Genomic DNA, 22,324 nt, shown 5'->3' on the forward strand with positions numbered 1-22,324 from the left:
ATTGAAATTTCGAGAGTTAAACGAATGTTTCTTTAATCACGAGACTTTTAAATACCTTTTAAATATTTTGAATTACTAATTATTATAATTTATAGTACTTTTTACGTAATTTTTAAATATGTAAATTTTATTTCAAAAAAATTAAAGATTTTATGTCCGAAAAAATATCAAAAAAATTAAGAAATATAACTTTCGAAATTCTAAATGTGCCAAAGTATATTGAAATAGAGGGAGTACTATTTGAAGTCTTTCTTCACATGCTGCTATGCTTTTTTAATTAATTACTAAATTACCGACATACGATGAGAATTACTTAATTACTATTCAACCCCCTATTATAATTTATTCTTCAACAAACTAAAGATTGCTTAAGGGATTAATTCACGATCACAGAAGTTAAATGTACCACTTCATAAAAACTATACATGCAGATCCACAGATATACACACTTATTTTCAATGATATGCTGAGTTTTTCTCAATATCTTGTTCAATTAACAACCCAAAAATCATACAAATACAATGTCCGGCCGACAACTCGTCTAACTTTCAAGCTTAATTAAAAGGATAAATATAATACATAGAAATCTCAACAAGGACTATCATCAGATAATTAAATATTTCGGAGTTTAATTTGCAAATTTCGAAGTACAAAATAGTGTAGTAGTGAAAAAGAAAAAGGAACAAATTCATACTGATAGTATAAAATATCTTTACACTGTCCATGTATATATATAACTTTAAAAGTCCGTCAAAATATTAATAACCAGGACTATTAACACTGGCGCAACTGAGTCGGACCTCACCATCAACGCTAAGATAATCTTGAATATTTCCAAGCTTGACCATAGATGCTGCAAACAGGTTTTCAAAGACGTCTGGTTGAGTAGCCAAAGCTGTGACAATAGGTGCAGTTCTTGGATCTGAGTAGAGCAATTGGTCTGTCAACAATAGTCCCATTCCCTTCTGCAAATTCTTGTAGTACTGAACATCAAATTTCTTGGGAGTAACAGCATCAAGGTCAACATATTCAGATGCCCATCTGCACTTCCTTTCCAAATAGTTTAAGTAGAGATGATCGAGCCTTGAATCTGATTTTCTAGTTCCATTATAATTGTATAGCCGGTATTGCAGAGATTCACATGTGGTTCTTCCAATTGTGTGAGCTCCTACATATATAACGTAAATAATTAAACCAACACTAATATTCAACTGTAATTCTTAATTTGAGTTATAGCTTTTTTTGCTACTTTAATTTGATGGGCGTAGATCTAGTCCATCGATATCCCCGATCGATCATTAAACCAAAAATAGCTACATAGATAAGGATTACCCTTCCTGTCTGAGTTTATCTGGAAGTGTTTGACTGAATATATATGAAGTTTAAGAAATTAAAGGAAAATTTTGATATGTAAGCCAAATCTGCGTAAGGTGTCAAAATTAACCAATTAAATGAATGTCTGTGAGAATTTCACATGTCCTTTTTTTAATCATTAAAAAAAATGAACGTTTATATCAAGTGAGTCCGGCCAACAAGTCATGTCAATAAACGAAAATATGGATGTTAAGTTACGTAGTTTTCATATATAAGTAAGAGAATGTGCCATTCTTTTGGGATCATACTAAAACAAAAAATGTGTCATATAAAATAGAAGCTAGGTGGCTAGTTAGACTCACCAGAGAGGACAACCAAGTCGAGAACATTCAAGCCCTTGGACTGGAAAAGTTCAAGCAAATCAGTGACTACTTCGTGACCCGTAGGGACCAATTGATCAGCTTCCTTAGCATATGAAACTGTACCATCTTTCCTACCATATGGAACCATCCAAAATGGACCACCTACAGCAAGTGTGGCGTCTCGAGCAGCTACGGTTAGAATATCAGCACACGACACTGTCCTTGGGCACACTCTCTCCACTTCTCTTTTGATGTCCTCTATTACCTCGAATCCCCTTAATGTCTTACTTGCTTTGGCACTCTTCTCACTTCCTTCGTGGTCTAACAGTATTGAAGCATCACATCCCTACCATCCACACAATATCAAACTTAATTAAAGAACATTTTGTACCTAGGTATCACATCTTTGTACACTCAAATAAAAATTCCAAAAAGTGGAGATATAGCTTTAAACTAGACCTTTTTTGGGTTATATTAACTATAATTTAACTTATATATTTATGTTCAATTTATATGACGGTGTTTGATCGAGGACGAAGTTTAAGAATGAAAGAAAAACTTCTTAAATATGTGATTTTAAATATTCTATGACATTTTTATGGCTATATATAAAAGCATGATTAAAAAGTAAAATAAGAATTTAAGGTTAAATTATCTCTCGAATATGCTTACTTACCCTAACAACGCAGTCGTGGAAATGCAACCTCATGAGAGCAGGAGCAAGGGTATAATCTTTTTTAACCCATTCCTCCATTTTGTTGTGTACAATTTCCTCAAGCTTGGGACAGCTAAGGCTATAGTAATCGAAAGGAAGGTCAATATCGTCAAATGGTAAAGCAGAAACGAAGGCCACTAGAAAGAAGGCCGTGGCGTAAAGCAAAGTGGCGGTACTTGAAAAACTCTTCATTCTTTGAAATTTGGGGAAGAGGAGCTTCAACTGAAATAATGAAGTGGAATTGCTTGTTTTGTTAATGTATACCTATCTATATATATAATTTTTGAAGTAGCCAATGAAAATGATCATCGCTTTGAGTTGTAGGTAGTAGCATACGTGAGAAGCACCTCCTTTAGGTTCAGAAACTCGAGACGTGCGAACATGTACAAATTGCGTTAACAATATACTATAAATTTAATAATATTAGGATTCGCGGTGGAGATATATATATTATAGAAAAAGAAAATGTCCGAGTTGACTATAAACATATACAAAAAGAAGTGCATGCATCACAGACTTATCTAGTACATCGCTATTGTTCGCCGTAATATTTTTCTGAAAAACTATTTTACACCCAAATGTTTTATACAAGAAAGTTATAGTTCAAAATTATATTTTGTATTTTTTTTTTTTTTTGGTATTTAGTTGGTCATACACAGTTCTTGAGCGTAATAGTAGTGGGGAAGTGCGTATTGGGCCTTGTCTTGTATTGTTTTATGCAGAAGTAGTGTTTTTGTTTGTATGTTGATAAAAAACAAGTAACAGGAATATTTTCAACAGTATGGTAATTAATCCCCGAAAATTAATTTCGAAAAGAATATATTTTAAAAGATATTTACTTCATAACTGAACAAAATTAATGAACTTCAAAAAAAAATATCAAAATTTTCATTTTGTTATTTTTACCATACGAAATATTTTAATTTATTCCTTGATTATACTTTTGGGCTTATTCATACTCTTCGCGAACCATCTTGTATTTATCCTTGATTTAAATAGAGCTCTAGCATGAACCGGGGTAATTGGCTGAATGTAAAATATGTGAGAAAAATGGTCTAAATTTATCTCTTCACTTTTGGCTTTGGTTTAAAATTACCTTTTGTAAGAGTTAAAAAGTAAATGGGTGACAATTTGTTAACCGAATGGTATTAATTAATTACTAATAGAATTCATTGACGCATGAAAGAATTTTGTGAAGCTGAAACTTTTCAGTGTATTCAGTGAATTCTTTCTGTACAAGTCATGTGTATATATACAAATAATAAAAGAATCTTTTGCATAACTAACTATCCACTTGTCCTATGTTTATTTGTCAAGCTATAACTACCTATTAGATATGTACAGAAACAAAGGAAAATAAATACATTTTACTTTCTCACTAGATTCTTCTAATTCTTTCTAGAAAACATAAGCATGCTTTTTAGTGTATTGGGCCCAAGACGAAATAAGCAGTCCGAAGAAGCAATTTAAGCCAAATGCCTGCTTGACCCAATTGTATTAAGCTTGAACCAAAATATCAGAAGCTCTTCAGACAAGAGCTTCGCTTAACCTCGTTTGTATCAAACTACTACTCCACAAATCCACCTTCATTTTCTCTCTTTAAGTTTTCTTTGCAAATCATTCTCACCTTCTAATGAATGTGAAATCATATCACTAACATCCCCCCTCAAGTTGGAGGGATGTGAAACAATCCCCAACTTGCCCAAAACGGATATGTGAGATGGCCTAGAAAGGGGTTTTGTAATCGAAGGTACATACGACAAAGATATAAGGCCGGCGAGGTACTGCTGACGCACAAAGTGACAATCAAGGTCAACGTGTTTGGTGCGTTCATGGAAGACGGGACATCGCCGCCTGACTATCGGAGTGAAGCGACACTAGTAAAGAAGGAGAAACAGAGAGATCGTGTAGAACTCGTACCAGCCATTCCCTGTTAGTAAGATATCGTCCATGTAAACTGCAATAATAGTTGTTTTCCCGTCTGAGTGTTTAAAGAAAAAAGAGTAATCATTGAGTGAGTGCGAGAAGCCTTTGAAACTCAGGGCTGTTGTGAGTCGAGCATACCACTGTCTTGATGCTTGTCGTAGCCCATAGAGTGATTTCTTGAGTCTACACACATAATTAGGCATAGGAGGGGAGAGGCCAGCGGGAAATTTCATGTAAACTTCTTCTTGCAAATCACCATGCAAGAAGGCATTATTAACATCTAGTTGAAAAACTTCCCAGTTCTTGTTAACTGCCATAGTCAATAAGCACCTTATAGTAGTCATTTTCACCACTAGTGAATAGGTTTCAGTAAAATCTATGCCTTCTCTTTGTATTTCCCCTCTTACAACTAACCGTGCTTTATATCTTTCAAGCGACCCATCTTGTTTATATTTCACCTTGTAAACCCATTTACAAGGTAAAGCTTACTTGTCTTTGGGTAGTTCTACGCCCTCCCAAGTCGTGTTAGTTTCAAGATCTTGAATTTTTTTGGACATAGCCTCAACCGAACCTGGATGTAAGGAAGCTTGATAATAGAAGGAAGGTTCTGACATATAAGAAACTGAGTTTAAAAGAGTTTGATTGGAGTGTGATAAAGTTGAGAAAGACAAGATATGAGGGGTCACAGGGGAGGTAAAACAACTGGAGGAAACATTAGTAAAAAAAATAGAATTACAAATGTAATCATTTAAGTAGAAGGGGAGATGATAATCCCTTAGTGACCTCCTAAGTGCTGGCTGAATAGGTTCAGAAGAATGACTTGAGATGGGAGGGGACTTATCATTCAAAAGGAAATGTGAATCTGTAGTGTGGTAAGGAGAGTGTATGATAGGTGAAAAGGGAGAGTGAGAAGAAATTGGAGTAGAAGGTGAGGGGGCAGTAGGTGAAGGTGAACAAGCAGGTAGGTTAGAAGATGGAGGACATGGAGTTCTAGAGTCTGAAAGTTCCTTAGGATAGATAGGGGAAAGAGGAACAGGGTGATCTGGGTGAGGTGTTTATGAGTTATTAGGAAAAATGTGAATGGATTCCTTAGAAGAGAATGGGAAGATGTGCTCATGATAGACCACATTCCAAGGAATGAGCACCCTTTTAGACTGTAAATCAAGTAATTTGTATCCTTTATTCTCAAAAGGATACCCCAAAAACATACACTTTAGTGATCTAGGATCCAATTTTGATCTATGTACAGGTAAGGTAGTGGCATAGCAAAGTGAACCAAAAGCCTTGAGATTAGAATATGAAGGAGGTGTTCCAAATAGGATTTCATAGGGTGAATTCTCTTTTAGAACTTTAGAAGGGAATTTGTTTATTAGATAGGTGGCAGTTAACAAGCATTCTCCCCAGAAGTGAATAGGCAATTTGAGTAGAATAATAGTGCTTTACAGGTTTCAAGGAGATGCCTATGTTTTCTCTCAACGACGCCATTCTGTTGAGAAGAGTAAAGATAGGTTGTTTGATGTAAAATCCCCTGTGAAGCTAAAAATTCAAAGTGTTGAGAACCAGAACCTAACACCCAAGCATTATCTGATCTAATTGACTTTACTTTAGTGCCAAATTGTCTTTCTTTCATGGCTAGAAAATTCTTAAGGACTGGAAAAGCATTAGAATTGGTCCTAAGAAGAAAAGTCAAAGTACTCTACTATAATCATCCACAACAATAAGAAAATATTTAAAGCCCTCATGAGTATTAGTCTTATAGGGCCCCCAAGTGTCAATGTATATAAGATCAAAAATATATTTTATAGTGATAGAGCTAGAAGGGAAAGATAATTTGACTTGTCTTGCCTTAGCACAAATGTCACAAGAATATGTGTTAGAAAAAGAACCAGAATAAGCAATAGAACTAATATTCTTCATATTAGAAAATGGCAAATGTCCCATTATGGTATGACAAAGGCTTACATCACCGAAAACTGAAGCTAAAATAGAATTTGAAAACTGACTCCTAGCATGCTGATTATAAAGAGAAAGGCAAAATGACTTGATTTTACTAATAACTCCAGCTCTAGACTTGACTTCACTTGAATTAAAAATGTAGAGTCCCTGCTTTACTTCACCAAGCACCACTGGCCTCTTCATTGAAGCGGGCTGCAATGTAGCACCAAGAGAAGAAAATATTAGGATGGAATTGAATTGTAGGCGTAATTTGTGAACAGACAAATTATAATTAAAACTTGGAACAAATAAAACATTCTGTAAAGTGAGCTGAGTTAAAAGAGAAACTGAACCATACTGATAAACTAAAACTTTAAGAGAATTGGGTAGAGTAACATAAACAGGTTTAGAGAAAGTCTGAATATTAAACAGAAGTCTGGAATCAGAAGTCATATGTTTTGATGCTCCTGAATCTAGTATCCAAGAAACAAAGTTTAAAGAAACACTAATGAATGATCTAGAAGGAGTAGAAGGCCAGGGAGAAGGAAATATACCAACACAATTTGCTGAAACTGCTTCCTCATTAATCTGAGAAGGAGTAGAAGGCTAGGGAGAAGGAAATATACCAACACAATTTGCTGAAACTGCTTCCTCATTAATCTGATTGCCTTGGTTCCCAACTTTGACATTTGAAAGCAACTGGTACAGGCTATGATACTGATCATGTGTCATTGGTTTTTTTCCCCTGAAGGAAGTGACTGATTTCCACCATCTTTTGCAGGCAATACTGATTACTCTTAGGAGTTAGAGCATATCTTTTCGACTTGGTAAACTTGAAGTCACATGAGAATCCAATAAGCCTGTAGCAATTCTCAATGGTATGATTTTGCTTCTTACAATAAGCACAAAACTGAACAGACTTCTTTCCCTCAGAGTTTTCCCTTTCTGCATTAAACTTATTTGCTGCTTACTAGCTAAGAAAGCCATCGCTCCAGTAGGCTGAGAAATTTGCACCTTTCTTTGCTTCTCATCCCTGATAAGAAAGGAGTAAGCATTGTTGATTGAGGGTAAGGGTGAGAGCATAACCAAGCTGCTTCTTGGGCCAGAGTAGGCTTCATTCAGTCCCATCATAAATTGAATTAGCCTTCTATCCTGTTGAGATTTGTATGTTTTGATCTTTCCTCCACAATTACAATCATAGGTACAATGTTGACAAGTGTCTAGGCTGTCAAGCTCATCCCAAAGCCTTTTGAGCTTGGTGTAGTATCCTGCAATGTCCAAATTTCCCTGCACTGATTGACTGATTTCCTTCTGCAGGTGGTAAAGCTGAGGTTCATTGCTTTGCCAACTCTTTCCTCGAGTTCTAACCAGATCTCCCTGGTTGTTTTAGAGTAGAGGGTACTCTCTGCTATCTACTATCTCCTTAGTCAGAGTGTTCAATAGCCAAGATATCACCATATCATTTGTTCTAGCCCAAGGTTTGAAAGAATCACAAGAGATCGTGGGTTGAAAAAAGGTCACATCTATAAATTTCACCTTGTTCTTAGTAGATAAGGTTATGAGGATACCTCTCCTCCAACCAACATACCCTTTTCCATCAAAAACAGTGTTGACAAGGAGCATGCCTAAAGAATATGAGGGATGAAGATAAAAAGGGTGAGAGGAATCAGGAATAACAGTCCCTGACTGAGCTTCAGATTCTGTTGTTTTGGTGATATGAGTAGCTGAAGATGAATCAGAAGGATCCAACATTGCAACTGGTCTTCAAAAAGAAAGAAAGACTGAGAAAGGAAGATAAAGGAGGATAAGAAACAAGAGAAGAAGGATGGAAAGGATCGAGCCTTAAAGCTATAATACCATAATAGAATTCATTGATGTAGGAGAGAATTTTGTGTAGCTGAAACTTTTCAGTGTATTCAACGAATTCTTTCTTTACAAGTCATGTGTATATATATAAATAATAAAAGAATATTTTGCATAACTAACTATCCACATGTACTATGTTTATTTGTCAAGCTATAACTACCTATAAGATATGTACAGAAACAAAGGAAAATAAATACATTTTACTTTCTCACTAGATTCTTCTAATTCTATCTAGAAAACCTAAGCAGACTTTTTAGTGTATTGGGCCCAAGACGAAATGAGCAGTCTGTTGCGGCCAAACAGACACGCAAGTATACGCGGTCGTCAAGTAATAAAGTGACTAAAAGTCAAATGTCGAACCCACGAGGACTTGTAATTAACTATTAATTAAATTAGACTATCCTAATTATTTAAATAAGAATTAAACATAGAAGTATATGACTCTAATCTAATCAAAATAAATAATAAAAAAAAAATAATAAACTCTGAACAAAGGAAGAGTAGATTTTTATGTTATCAATGTGTGAAAACAATCTAGGATTATGGGCTATCTAACATTCCTATTGTATTCTTCAATTAAATTGACTAACTAATTTATCTAGCTTATTGGTTGACATGATTAATATTGCTCATGAGAATCTGTCGAGTTCTTACTCGCCTATTCAAGCTAACCTAACGCATATATGTCTATGGAATTGGAACTAACAAGAACACATTTATAATTTCTGTACATCAACCAAGCAAGGCAATTGGATATATGTTTATCCTAACCGCAAATCCGTTCCCCGATGCCCAGGGTCAAGAACTTGCTCTACTCAATCCTATGTGCAATCTAGAATTTTCACTTCTGAGTTCAATACTAGATTCGTAGATAGTATTCAATTGGTGATCAAACTATCAAATAATTAGGCGCAAGATTAAATAAATAAACTAATATGATAAATCAAGAAAGCAAAATCAATATTCGAATAACAATAATCATGAAAGAACCATAACCCTAGAATGTAAAGTTTAGCTCCACATAGACATGGTAGCCAAATAACAAATCATACAAAGAAACATAAAAATTACAAAGTTTGGTGGAAGAAAAGATGAAACTCGGCCTCCACAGCGGCTCTGTACTTTTCCTTCGTCAAAAGTTCCTCTCAAAAACCTTTTTCCCCTCCAAAATAGGTTCAGGACCCCTTTTATATGAGTTGGGAATATGTAGAGACGAAATAACCAAGTCCCAGGAGAAATAGGACTAGTCCCCGCTTCGAGCGTCCAGGCCCTAAATCCAGTAAGTTTTTGCAAGCTCAATTCCTTCTTAGCTTTCAATTGAATTGGCCTTCCCTTATGTCTTACATTTGGGGGGACAAACACCAAACCCCCCCCCCCCCCCCCGATCACCTTATTTTATTCTTTTATTTTTCTTTCTTTTTGTTCCGCGTTTTATTCAGTTTTGTTTCAAATCTCTTCATCTTCATACTGCTTTATTCCTACTCAATTAAAATATAATATTAAGCATAAAGTAATATAATAAACACTCAAAAGACGATTAAAAGTAGTAGAATATGAGGCAACAATAGGTAAATATATGCATTATTGGCCGAATATCACCACCCCACACTTAAAATCTTGCTCGTCCTCGAGTCAACTAACAATTTACTCTATCTTTGAGCACTTAACATATTCGAAGCACACTACACCAATGGATAGCAACAATTAAGCTTAGCATATATATTCAACACACACTTCCCTTTACTTATGTCATTCTTAAAAAATATTCAAACAAAGACAACATGCTCATAACAATCCTAGCCTCAAAAATCAACCAAATGTCATAATGCACTCATGGCTTGAACACCCAGCATTGTAGAGAAGTCTAATAATGTTACCTATCCCTCATGAAATTATGTGCTCTCACAACAAGATCAAGAGATTAAGTTGAATCCACACATTCGAATCAAATGCTCAAATATATTTTAAGAACTCACATATATCAAAGAAAATTGCTCATGCTCACAAAGAAATCACATGCATGTAATTGGTACCATAGGCTTGCCCTTAATGTAAACCTCTACTAATGTAAGCTCGCTCGATCTAAAATCAATTAGGACTTTTCATGGTTATAATGTCGGCTAAGGGATGGGTAGAATATATTTAGGAATAGTGGTTCACCCTCCTGAGCACTTTAACACATCACATAATCAACTTTAAACGCATATTTTCTCAATCCAACTTCAACTTCACAAACAAGTTCACCTCCAAAAAATATTTCTTTTTTCTTTAAGCACTACTTTAATTTATACCCCACTAGCAAGAATAAGACAACAATTTATTCACCTATATTTTTCCTTCTCTCTTTTCACATTTTTTTTAAAATTTCTGCTAGTGGTGTATTATTTTACAAAATAAGTATACCCTTCTTTCTTTCATTGGTTCCACTCAAAAGCCACCCCATACTTAGTCTTTTCTTACTTCTTTTAGTGCTCATTTTATAATTAACATACTTTAAGAGGTAAAAAAAAATTAAAACAATGTCAATTAAGAACAAAAAGGGTATATGCTTGTAATGTGGGTACCAACTAAAAGTCTATAGGCTCAAAAGAGTTAACTAAGAATAAATTTTATTTGTGATAAGCAATATGATCAAAAAGATCAAAGAATGCCTAAAATCATTTTTCAAACCGAGCATCACCTAAAATTTTGCTTCAACTCACATACCGGGCAAGTTCTAGACTTAATCACAAAAACATGGACTACACAAAAACCTCACCACACATGATACATGACTCACTAAGGACGGTCTCATTCCGACTCTCAAATAATGCAAGTATTCACGGAGCCACGAGATATTAAGCATTAAGCGCAAAGTGAACATAAGTCAAGAAAACGAGACATAGGCGTCATAAAACATGCTATCCAACTAAGCAAGGCATCATCAATAATTTCAAATCATAGGGAAGATACTACACATGCTAAAGCTTAAATATGCTACTATCAAACAAGTCAAGGGCACCTAGATTCATCAATCTTCTTCCTTTTTATTTCCTAAATTTCTAATCTACTCTAAAAGAAAAAACTACCCGGTTCAAACTACATTCCATGAAAAAGAACCGAGGCACAAAGAAAAACCACGGGGGATTATTGCTACCTATGAAAAACTAAAAGAAACATTTTTTTTATTTTTCCTATTTTGCAATTTTTTTGTTTAGACTTTAATCACTTAAGAAAACTGTCTAGGAGATCCATTGTCGGGAAAAGTCCAATATTTTCAATTTTTTTTTTTGATTTTTTTAAAATTTTAAATTAAGCTACTAAAACTACTACTACTATACTACACCATTAATTCTGTTAACTATGCAATTAAAAATAAAAATCTAGCTAACAATAAAAAGATAAGAAACTAACAATATACTATTATCTATACAAAGCATAGATAATCTTCCACCGCACACTTAAAAGAGTGCAATGTCCCAAATGCACAAATAAAGTAAAAATAACAAGGGTGGACAAAAAACTCCCTGAAAGGCCAAAGGCCGAAGCAATAACAGCTCACAGGGTATTCAGACTTCTCCCAAGGATGATCCTTTGTGCGGGTATCTCACACTAGTTCCAACCATCTGGCTCGCTTTTGCACGCTTCCAGTGACTTTTCTTCCTATGTACATAATCCTACAAAACGAAACAATACTACAAAAATAATAAAATAAAGCAGTAAAGCTGGGTTGCCTCCCAACAAGCGTCTAATTTAACGTCGCGGCACGACGTGAACTACTTTTTCCTCCACCTCGAACTTATGAATTGTACCTCTAACATGGCATCGAGTCTGCGGCTATGCTCAAGTGGTGGGGCTACAAAGATAACCAGGCCAAGTAATAAATTTTTTACCATGTACTTCTCGGTCCTTAGATGAGGAATGTAATTTTTATTTTTCGGCACATCAAATTCAAAAATATAGGCACTCTCATCCTCACTCTTTGACTCCCCCATAGCTCAGATGGCTTGATTACTATCTCACTATCTAAACACAATGTGAAAAAATGATTGGATTGAGGTCTAATGCGCCTAACTCATGAATTATACTACTATTTACATCCCCGTATATACATACACTCAAGTCTCCTAAATTAATGTTATCTACTCCTTTATGTGACTCTAGAGCACTCTTCTCAACATTGACATCATAAAAAAAAATATGGTCTAATGATTGGTATTCTTGTTTAACTCCTCAATTTGGTCTAGAAGATTTTTTTCAGCTTCACACAACTCATCATTAAATTGTTGGGTGTTACACGCATCAACCTTTGCACTCAAATATGCATCCAAATTATGCACAACCAAGCCAAAATTATCAATTTTATGGCAAGCTCATCTCTCTCCTTAAACCAATTACTCACCAACGATGTTAGAAGACAACATCATTCCGCATATTCCCTTAATCGAGAATATCCGTCTCAATACCAACCCTTAGTCCCATATTCAAATTCAGACCTCCCAGAGTTCAGGTCATGACAAGCCAAAAAAGACGGGCCATAAAAGTCTTCCGTCAACCAAGCGTCTTCATCAATAACCTTACCTCTGGATATTTCATCCCCATATGTTATGTTGAGAGAACTAGAAACACACTAAGACAAAGATTATCAAATTGTTATAAAAATAAAAATATTTATAAAAAGGAAAAAAACTTGTAAAGATAAAAGTAAAAGTCTAATCTAGAAAATAAGCTAATTCGAAGTCCCTAGCAATGACGCCAAAAACTTGTTGTTGCCAAACGCACACGCAAGTATACACGGTCGTCAAGTAAAAGTCGAATGTCGAACCCACGAGGACTTGTGATTAACTATTAACTAAATTAGACTATCCTAATTATCTAAATAAGAATTAAACATAGAAGTATATGACTCTAATCTAATTAAAATAAAAGGAAAACAAATAATGAACTCTGAACAAAGGAAGAGTAGATTTTTATGTTATTAATGTGATGAAACAATCTAGGGTTATGGGCTATCTAACATTCCTATTATATTCTTCAATTAAATTGACTAACTAATTTATCTAGCTTATTGGTTGACATGATTAATATTGCTCATGAGAATCTGTCAAGTTCTTACTCGCCTATTCAAGCTAACATAACGCATATATGTCTATGGAATTAGAACTAACAAGAACACATTTATAATTCCTGTACATCAACCAAGCAAGGCAATTGGATATATGTTTATCCTAACCGCAAATCCGTTCCCCGATGCCCAGAGTCAAGAACTTGCTCTCCTCAATCCTATGTGCAATCTAGAATTTCTGATTCCGAGTTCAACACTAGATTCGTAGATAGTATTCAATTGGTGATTAAACAATCAAATAATTAGGCGCAAGATTAAATAAATAAACTAATATGATAAATCAAGAAAGCAAAATCAATATTCGAATAACAATAATCATGAAAGAACTATAACCCTAGAACGTGAAGTTTAGCTCCACATTGATATGGTAGCCAAACAACAAATCATATAAAGAAACATAAAAATTACTAACTTTGGTGGAAGAAAAGATGAAACCCAGCCTCCACGGCGGCTTTATGCTTTCCCTTCGTCAAAAGTTCCTCTCAAAAATCTTCTACCCCTCCAAAATAGGTTTAAGATCTCTTTTATACGAGTTGAGAGTGTGTAGGGCCGAAATAACTAAGTCACAGGCGAAATAGGACTAGTCCCCACTTCGAACATCCAGGGTAGCGCCTCGCACTAAATCCAATAAATTTTTGCACGCTCAATTCCTTCTTATTGAATTGCCCTTCCCTTTTATCTTACATTTGGAGAACAAACACCAAAGGGTGTCCCTCCCTTTGTCACCTTATTTTATTTCTTTTGTTCCGCGTTTTATTCAGTTTTGCTTCAAAGTTTTTCAATTTCACACGGCTTTATTCCTACTAAATTAAAATATAATATTAAGTATAAAGTAATATAATAAACACTCAAAAGGCGATTAAAAGTAGTAAAATATAAGTCAACAATAAATAAATATATGCATTATTGGCGGAATATCACAAAGAAGCAATTTGAGCCCAATGCCTGCTTGACCCAATTGTATTAGGCTTGAACCAAAATATCATAAGCTCTTTAGACAAGAGCTTCGATTAACCTCGTTTGTATCGAACTCCTTCACAAATCCACCTTCCTTCTCTTTGAATTTTCTTTGCAAATCATTCTCACCTTCTGATGAATGTGAAATCATATCACCAACGATTACTCCAAAGTATAACGCATGCTAATATTAAAATATTTCGTATAATAAATTGATATTTTTTAAACCCTTTTCCCTTCATTTAATGGTGGAACTATCAGTGAGGAACTGACGACTTTTACTCTTGAACGTCTGCCTGTTACTCCATCAATTTCCCTGCTCAAGTTTTGAGATAATTTATTTTATCATTTAAATCTCATATCAAATGTGAGCGCCCGTTAACATTGATTTTTCATATTACGTGGTTTAAATTGTCTTAGAAAATGTATGTTTCGGGGAAGACACGGCATTAATTATATGCAGCTGAAACGTCAATGGAAACATGACGAGGTCGAACTGTAAACAATGAGAGCCGGCTCTTCTTTTAAAATGAGGCCACCCTTTAGAAATGAGGGCTAATTGTGAGAAGAAAGAATACGTAGTTTGGTCTTCGAATCTTCTTCCTCTAAGCAGCTACAACACCATATTCTCTCTAAGAACCAACATGGTGTTCCTCTTAAATCAATAATTATCGTCTGCTTATTAAGTTCCTTTTTTTGACAAATTAAAGATTTTATTTCATGAAAGCATTGGAGGACAAATCAGCCTTTTGACAACTACAAATTTACATCAGCTTCATTACTAGAAAGTTCATTCTGCATATCATATTCAATAAATTCTGGAAGTGAATGTCGCTCATTGGCAAGCCTGACTTTGTTGAGCAATTGTTGTTGAGGTATTTTTATTGGTCGCTCCTCTTCTCTCATTTGACATCTGAAATAGAAATGGAATGGAATTACAGAGAAAAGGAAACTCTAGCGAATAAAGGGCATATATCGAAACGGCTAAGGTAGAAATGAATAAAATATTTGACCCGACTCACTTTTGATAGGGATAGAAAATGGGTAACCGATGAATAATATGGGTATGTATCCATGATTTTTGAATATGATCGATCACTTTCGGGAGAACCTAATCTTCCAAATTTGAGAAACTCACAAATTTGAGTCTTTGTAAATATAAAAGTTAAATCTATTGGTTATCTAGCTTTTAAGTAGATAATATGAATCTTATCCATATTTGACCCATTTTTAAAAGGGGTCTTTATACAAATAGCCGGCTCTATTCATTGTTTATAATTTCTAGCCATATACATAGTTTATATATTGATTATACATAATTATACACATATAATACATAAATTATGCATATATTATACCTCCATTGGCTATTAGTTTAAACGGTTGGGTGAGCAGCTATTTGAGTTAATTCTTCTTTTTAAAAAGTTTATTATCGAACCCATTTTTTATTGGATAATATGGATGAATAACTATTTATTTATTCATTTTGTCACCACTAAAAGTGCCTTTAATTTCTGCATCTCTATGGCTTTTGCCTTCCAATTGTAGTTAAGAATGGACAAGCACAGTCTTTAGCATGCAATAAACAACCAAACCGTTGCATTGATTAGGAAGACCAAAGCCTCATCAGTTTTAAGTTTTGGGCTAAATATATAAGTATAACAGACACATGAAAAATAACTCTATGCTTTGAGAGAGGGCAAAAAGGAAAGGGCTGGAGGAAGAGGAGTGGAAGATAATCGCACAGGGTAGAAACTTTAGCCGTGTCATGTTTATTCTTAGTAATATTGTGCTAGGATATCAATTACTATTGTCGATGATTTCAAGGGGAGGTGCCATGGTATATGTTATTCGCTGATAACATAGTTCTGATTGATGAGTCACAAACCAGTGTTAACGAGAGGTTGGAGATATGGAGACAAGCCCTTGAGTCTAAGGGTTTCAAGCTGACCAGGACGAAGACGAAATACCTGGAGTGTAAGTTCAGCACTGAGCCGAGGGAAGTGGGCGTGGAAGTGAGGCTTGAATCACATGCCATACCAAGTAGTGAAAATTTCAAGTACCTTGGGTCGGTTATTCAGAGTGGAGGGGAGATCGACGAGGATGTCACACACCGAATTGAGGTAGGGTGGATGAAGTGGAGGTTAGCATCTGGAGTCTTGTGTGATAAGAGAGTGCCACTGATACTCAAAGGTAAGTTTTACAAAGCGGTGGTTAGACCGGCCATGATTTATGGGGTTGAGTGTTGGCTAGGATGGATAAGATCAGGAATGAAGATATTCGGGAGAAGGTGGGCGTGGCTCCCATTGATGACAAGATGCGGGAAGCAAGACTCAGATGGTTCAGACACGTACAAAGGAGAAGCCCAGATGCTCCTGTAAGGAGGTGTGAGCGGTTGGCTTTGGAGGGCACGAGAAGAGGTAGAGGACGACCTAAGAAGTATTGGGGAGAGGTGATCAGGCAGGACATAGCGAGACTTCAGATTTTCGAGGACATGACTCTTGATAGGAAAGTGTGGAGGTCGAGTATTAGGATTGTGGGTTAGGAGGTAGTTAAGTCTACCTAACTTCGTACCTTTGTGAGGCTAGTATGGTAGGGTTTTTGCCGATGTCAGCTAGTGGCAATGTTGTATCTTACTACTCTTTTGTTTTCAATAGTGCCGCGTCTATATACTCTCTATCACGTTTGCTTTGCATCTACTTTTTCATTTACATGATATTATTTTTCCTATGGTCTCTATTGGTGATACTGATATTGTCTCTTTTCGTCTTCTTGAGCCGAAGGTCTTTCGGAAATAGCCTCTCTACTCCCTCGGGGTAGGGATAAGATCTGCGTACACACTATCCTCCCCAGACCCCACTAGTGGAATTTCACTGGGTCGTCGTTGTTGTTGTTGTTTGTCTATGATTTGAACATATTGAGTTTCATTTGATTTCTTTAGTCCTACTGTTAGCCAAAGTATGAAGTTTTCTAAGTAGTTCCTCACCTCGTTGGGCTAAATGGTATTGAGTCTATACTGCTTGTGGCAGCTCGTCGACTTTTGTAAAAGTAGTAACTTTCTTATTGGATTCAAATCTCTCCAACAATATATTATGTTTGAGTAAATTAAAAATCAAGAAAAACAACAGATTTTTTTTTTTTTTTTTGTGTGTATAATTTTGATCATAGCAAACGCGAATTGGCATATCTCTTGGGTAAAAATAACCTACTATTTTTTCCTTGCTTTTTTCTCTCATTTTCCATATACTTTACTTTAAGCGTCAAAATTCTACTGTACTTAATGTTTCCCTCCCCCATAATAGTTTATTAGTTAGACGTTTTAACGCCTATTTATACATGTTTCACACTTTTCCCCTTCCGCTATTATAATTTATTGACCAAACATGTTAACATCCCAGCATTATGTAGTCATTATTTTTCATATTGTTTGTCCTTCTCTTCTCTTTTCTTTCTTTGGGTAAAACCTATTTAACAGGAGGAAATGTTGAATACATCCTTATTGTAATTTCGCATTATTTTTTCTTAATGACGCAAGCATTTTACTCCATGGAAGAAAAGGAACGCTAATAGGCAAGCTAACACGGATGGTACAATCTCGCAATGTATTTGTAAAATGTCCTTAGAGTAATATATTAGGGAGATACTTAAAATATATATTTTTTACAAAGTTGAAGTAAAATAGATCTATAAGTTTAAATAGGTACCTTTTGTATGAGAACCTTATAAATGGTTTATACATTTTAATCACTGTCCTTTCATGCATTAAAAGAACCGATAATTTATAAAAACAAAATTATCTTCCAACAGTTTTAGTTACAGAGAGACAATTTGAGTGCTTTATTGGCATAATGTTTTTACAAGATTGCTAAAGTATTATTTATGAACAACATTAAATATCGAAAAAGTGATGCCACAAAAATTTTCTCTATAAAATCAGTATTAACTTCTCTACCGCAATTGAGAAGATTATTCGTCGGAAACTCTGATATTATTAAACTACATAAAGGTAAGCATTGTTCTATTTATTTGGATTTGTTTTTTGTTGTATTTATATATGGACCTTTTCGTATATGTTTGATCTTTAGTAATTTTGTTATGTATGTCTTACATTATATATTTGTTTATTATTTTTATACGATAATATTTTATCTCTTCAACGTCAACTTATTTCACAAAAAAGAAATGTCAACCGGAGCGAAGCGCAAATTTTGTTAATTTAAGATCATAAATTTTAAAACTTTTACTTTCTTTTTTAAATTTCGTGTCTTATCAATCACCGTCATAAAAGAGGAGTAACATTTATTTACAGGAGTATACATCTATTAATTTGAAGGGACACTCCCAACTTCCAGCGGTGTGCTAATGTCTAATATGTTTGAATCATTGAATTCTGCCACTGTATCTCTAACCATAGTGAACATTAGTGCTCACCGTCCTCAACATTTGTGACATTTAATCCTCCTTATGTCAGCTTTTATGTTCCTAACTCCTAAAAACTTGGCTCAAGTAACACGACACATAGCATGTACATATATTTGGAGGATAATTTATGCCACTTTGTTGATGGATTAGTATAAGCAGCGGAAGCAATTCCAGTATCAAAATCACGTGTAATTTAGACAACTCGCATATATAAAATTTTACGGGTTACCTCTTGAAACGTGAACAAAACTCCTCTATCACGTGAGCCTCCAATTCTATAACAACTCAATGAAATCTCCACCACCCGCACAATCACGATCTCCGAACGTTTCACAGTCTTCTACTGTGTTACCCAAATAATATCCGGAAATAGTAATTTCACGTGGGCGAAAGTTTTTAGGAAAAAAAGGCTGAAAAATTCGGCCAGCTTCTCTTTTTTCGTCTAGGTGAAAAACCTTATGTATTTATAACACAAGTTTTAAGGGTTAAAACCCCTTTTCAAAACCTGTTGGGTTTTCCTTTCCACCAGAAAAAGGATTCTTTTATTTCTTATTATTTAGGCACAACAGGGACCGCGAAATTTAATTAACAAGGCTTCGAATTATGGAATTAATTTCTAATTTTTGAAATTAATATCCACCATAATTAATTACGAATTATTCCACTAAAAATTCGTAACTGCACTCCTTATTCAATTTCGAAATTCATCCATTAAATCTTATTTAACTTCCCATGTTAAGATTCAGATACTAATCAGTTAAATTAAATTATTGATAATTTAATTTATTGATTATTTCTATCAGACTTTAGCTTAACTTATTTCATGTGTCGGATACAAAATCTACCGGTCGGGTTTACATATGAAAACTTATAAGCTTTCATAAAGGTGTATCATCAATCTCTAAACCGAGACATAGATTCCATCAACTAACTGTTACTTCGCCAATGTACATTATTATTATCCAATTTACCAGGCATATTGACCCACGAAAGGATCTCGCCTTTTAATAAATTAAAATAATAATAATAATATACGCACCTAATAATAATTATATCAAGATTAAGAGTACAAGTAAATTTAATGGCTAGAGAGTTTATTTTATTAAGCCAGTATGAAATACTTATCTCTACTTGGTCCGTTCAATACATACAAAATGTACTAGTATAAGAAGTTAGAATTAAACCATTCCTATAATCAAGATAAATTATATTTAATCTTGTGCTACAATCATTCATGATGGTTTGTCCAATTTCATCATTAGATTATGAACTCAAACTTTATACTTATAAGAACCGATGATTTAATCTTCCGTGTATAAACTAAAATCTATACAATAGATCATCTATTATATAAGCAAAGGACACAAACTAATATATGATCTATTTAAAACTTTATTAAAACAGAATACACAATTATTTGATAATAAATACTATATCTAAACCAAACCCATGGTTAATAGTATATATCCTAACAACCTCCCACTTAGACTTTTAAATATTACAATTGTTAGAATATACTATATTCTGTAACGACCCGGCCGGTCGTTTTGAGAGTTGTAGCCTCGTTCCCTCATTTACTGCTTATTTTTATACTTTATAACTGTTATGTGACTTGTCGGGGTAGTCGGTTCGGGTCCGGAGGAATTTTAGAATGAAATGATATACTTCGTCTCAATGTTGGAAGCTTAAGTTGAAAAGGTTGATCGAATGTTGACTTATGAGTAAATGACTCCGGAATAGAGTTTTGATGGTTCCGTTAGCTCCGTTGGGTGATTTTGGACTTAGGAGCATGTTCGGATTGTGATTTTGTAACGATCTGACCGGTAGTTTTGAGAGTAGTATCCCCAAACCCCTATTTATTTCTCCCTTTTCATTTTTGGGGTTACGCGACTTGCCCCGGGGATTTGTTTTTGGTTTCGGAGTGAAATGGGACACATAGTCCCTAAAATGAAAGTTTAAGTCGTAGGAATTGACCGTAGTTTGAATTGTGTGAAGACGGCTCCGAAATGGAGTTTCGTCAGTTTCAATAGCTCTGTAGGATGATTTTGGTATTAGGAGCGTGTTCGGATGTTGAATTGGTGGTCTGTAGTTCATTTTAACGTCAATTGGCGAAAGTTGAAAATGGAAGGATTTTTGAAAAGTTTGACCGGGAGTGGTCTTTTTGATATCGGGGTCGGATTCTGATTTCGGAAGTTGGAGTAGGTTCGTAATGTCAATTATGACTTGTGTGCAAAATTTGAGGTCAATCAGACTTGATTTGCTAGGTTTCGGCATCAGATGTAGAAGTTTGAAGTTTTAAAGTTCATTAGGCTCGAATCGATGCGCGATTCGTTTTTTTATCGTTGTTTGATATGATTTAAAGTCTCGACTAAGTTTGTATGGTATTTTAGGCCTGGTTGGTATATTTGGTTGAAGTCCCGAGGGCTTCGGGTGAGATTCAGATGGTTAACAGATCAAATTTGGACTTGCGGGAATGGCTGAAGGCACTAGCTCTAGTGTAATCGCACCTGCGCAAGATTGACCGCATGTGCGAACCCGTAGAAGCGATCAAGTGTGCAGATGCGGAGCTGGGGGAAGTGGCCAATGGTCGCAGATATAACGTGAAGGCCGCAGAAGCGGAGTCGCTTCTGCGGAAGAGGGATCGCAGAAGCAGACGAGTGCTTGGGAGGCATGTCCGCAGAAGTGGACGAGTTTGCGTAGATGCGCACCCGCAAAAGCGGATTTAGGATCGCAGAAGCGAAAGTTCCGCAGGTGAGAAAGAGCGATCGCAGGAGCGAGGGAACCACAGAGGCGGATAAGTTGTCACTTCTACGATGCCGCAGAAGCGGCTAAGTGTCCGTAGAAGCGAAAATGCTGGACAGAACATTTAAATGCAAGGGTTCACGATTTTTGCTCATTTTAAACATTTTGAGCTTGGGTCTTGGCGATTTTTGAGAGTATTTTCGAGGGGTTTCTTGAGGTAAGTCTCTTGTACTTATTATTTATCAATAACCTTGTTTTCCCATTAATATTTCCACCTAGATTTTGTGTGTTTAAGGTAGAATTTGGGAGTTTGAGGCTAGGGATTTGGAGAGTTAAATTTGGGGATTTGAGTGACAACTTGGTGTCGGATTTTTGTAATTTTGGTATGTGTGAACTCGATATCAAATGGGTGTTCATATTTTGTGACTTTTACCCGATTCCGAGATGTGGGCCCGGGTCATCTTTTTTGGGCAATTTTTTGATTCCTTGCTAAAGTCGTAGATTTATTACTTAACTTAGTTTCTTGTAGTTGTATTCATGTTATATAATTGCTTTTTTCTAGATTTGGGCCATTCGGAGTCGGAAAATCGAGAGAAAGGCATCCTTATCGATTGATTGAGCGAGATTTGAGGTAAGTGACTTGTCTAACCTTGTGTAGGAGAAATCCTCTTAGGATTTGGCACTGTTGTAATAATATGTGATATGTGAGCGCCGTGTACGCGAGATGACATGTGCGTACACGGGCTAATTGTGGAATTTTTCAATTCTTGCTGAGTTGTTTTCTTTTTAAATCCCTTAACTAAGTTGCCTTAGCATATGTAGTGATCATGTTTAGCCTAGTATCGCATGTCTACGTGCTTTAACTCCTACTTGTAATTTGTACAACATGCTTAGTTGAATTACCTTCTCCCCTTGATTTGAATTAAAACTTTAACTGTAAGATTTCCTACTGTAAATTCGTGTTTCCTTCGATTATCTGCT

The 22,324-nt window shown here is 35.2% G+C and overlaps 2 protein-coding genes across 2 annotated transcripts; both read right to left on the reverse strand.

Moving 5' to 3' along the window:
• Positions 1–666: 666 nt before the first annotated feature.
• Positions 667–2,646, reverse strand: LOC104110141 (peroxidase 7). The gene is made up of 3 exons (XM_009619581.4): positions 2,353–2,646; positions 1,677–2,022; positions 667–1,168 (listed from the first exon to the last, which is right to left on the reverse strand). The coding sequence occupies exons 1-3, from the start codon at positions 2,581–2,583 to the stop codon at positions 759–761; spliced, it is 987 nt and encodes a 328-aa protein (XP_009617876.1). The 5' UTR covers positions 2,584–2,646; the 3' UTR covers positions 667–758.
• Positions 2,647–4,268: 1,622 nt separating this feature from the next.
• LOC138905496 (uncharacterized) lies at positions 4,269–6,984 on the reverse strand. The gene is made up of 4 exons (XM_070194019.1): positions 6,883–6,984; positions 6,163–6,840; positions 5,761–5,853; positions 4,269–4,775 (listed from the first exon to the last, which is right to left on the reverse strand). The coding sequence occupies exons 1-4, from the start codon at positions 6,982–6,984 to the stop codon at positions 4,269–4,271; spliced, it is 1,380 nt and encodes a 459-aa protein (XP_070050120.1).
• Between the last annotated feature and the right edge of the window lie 15,340 nt (positions 6,985–22,324).

This window comes from Nicotiana tomentosiformis, chromosome 2 (assembly GCF_000390325.3).
Source record: "Nicotiana tomentosiformis chromosome 2, ASM39032v3, whole genome shotgun sequence".
NCBI classification, from domain to species: Eukaryota; Viridiplantae; Streptophyta; class Magnoliopsida; order Solanales; family Solanaceae; genus Nicotiana; species Nicotiana tomentosiformis.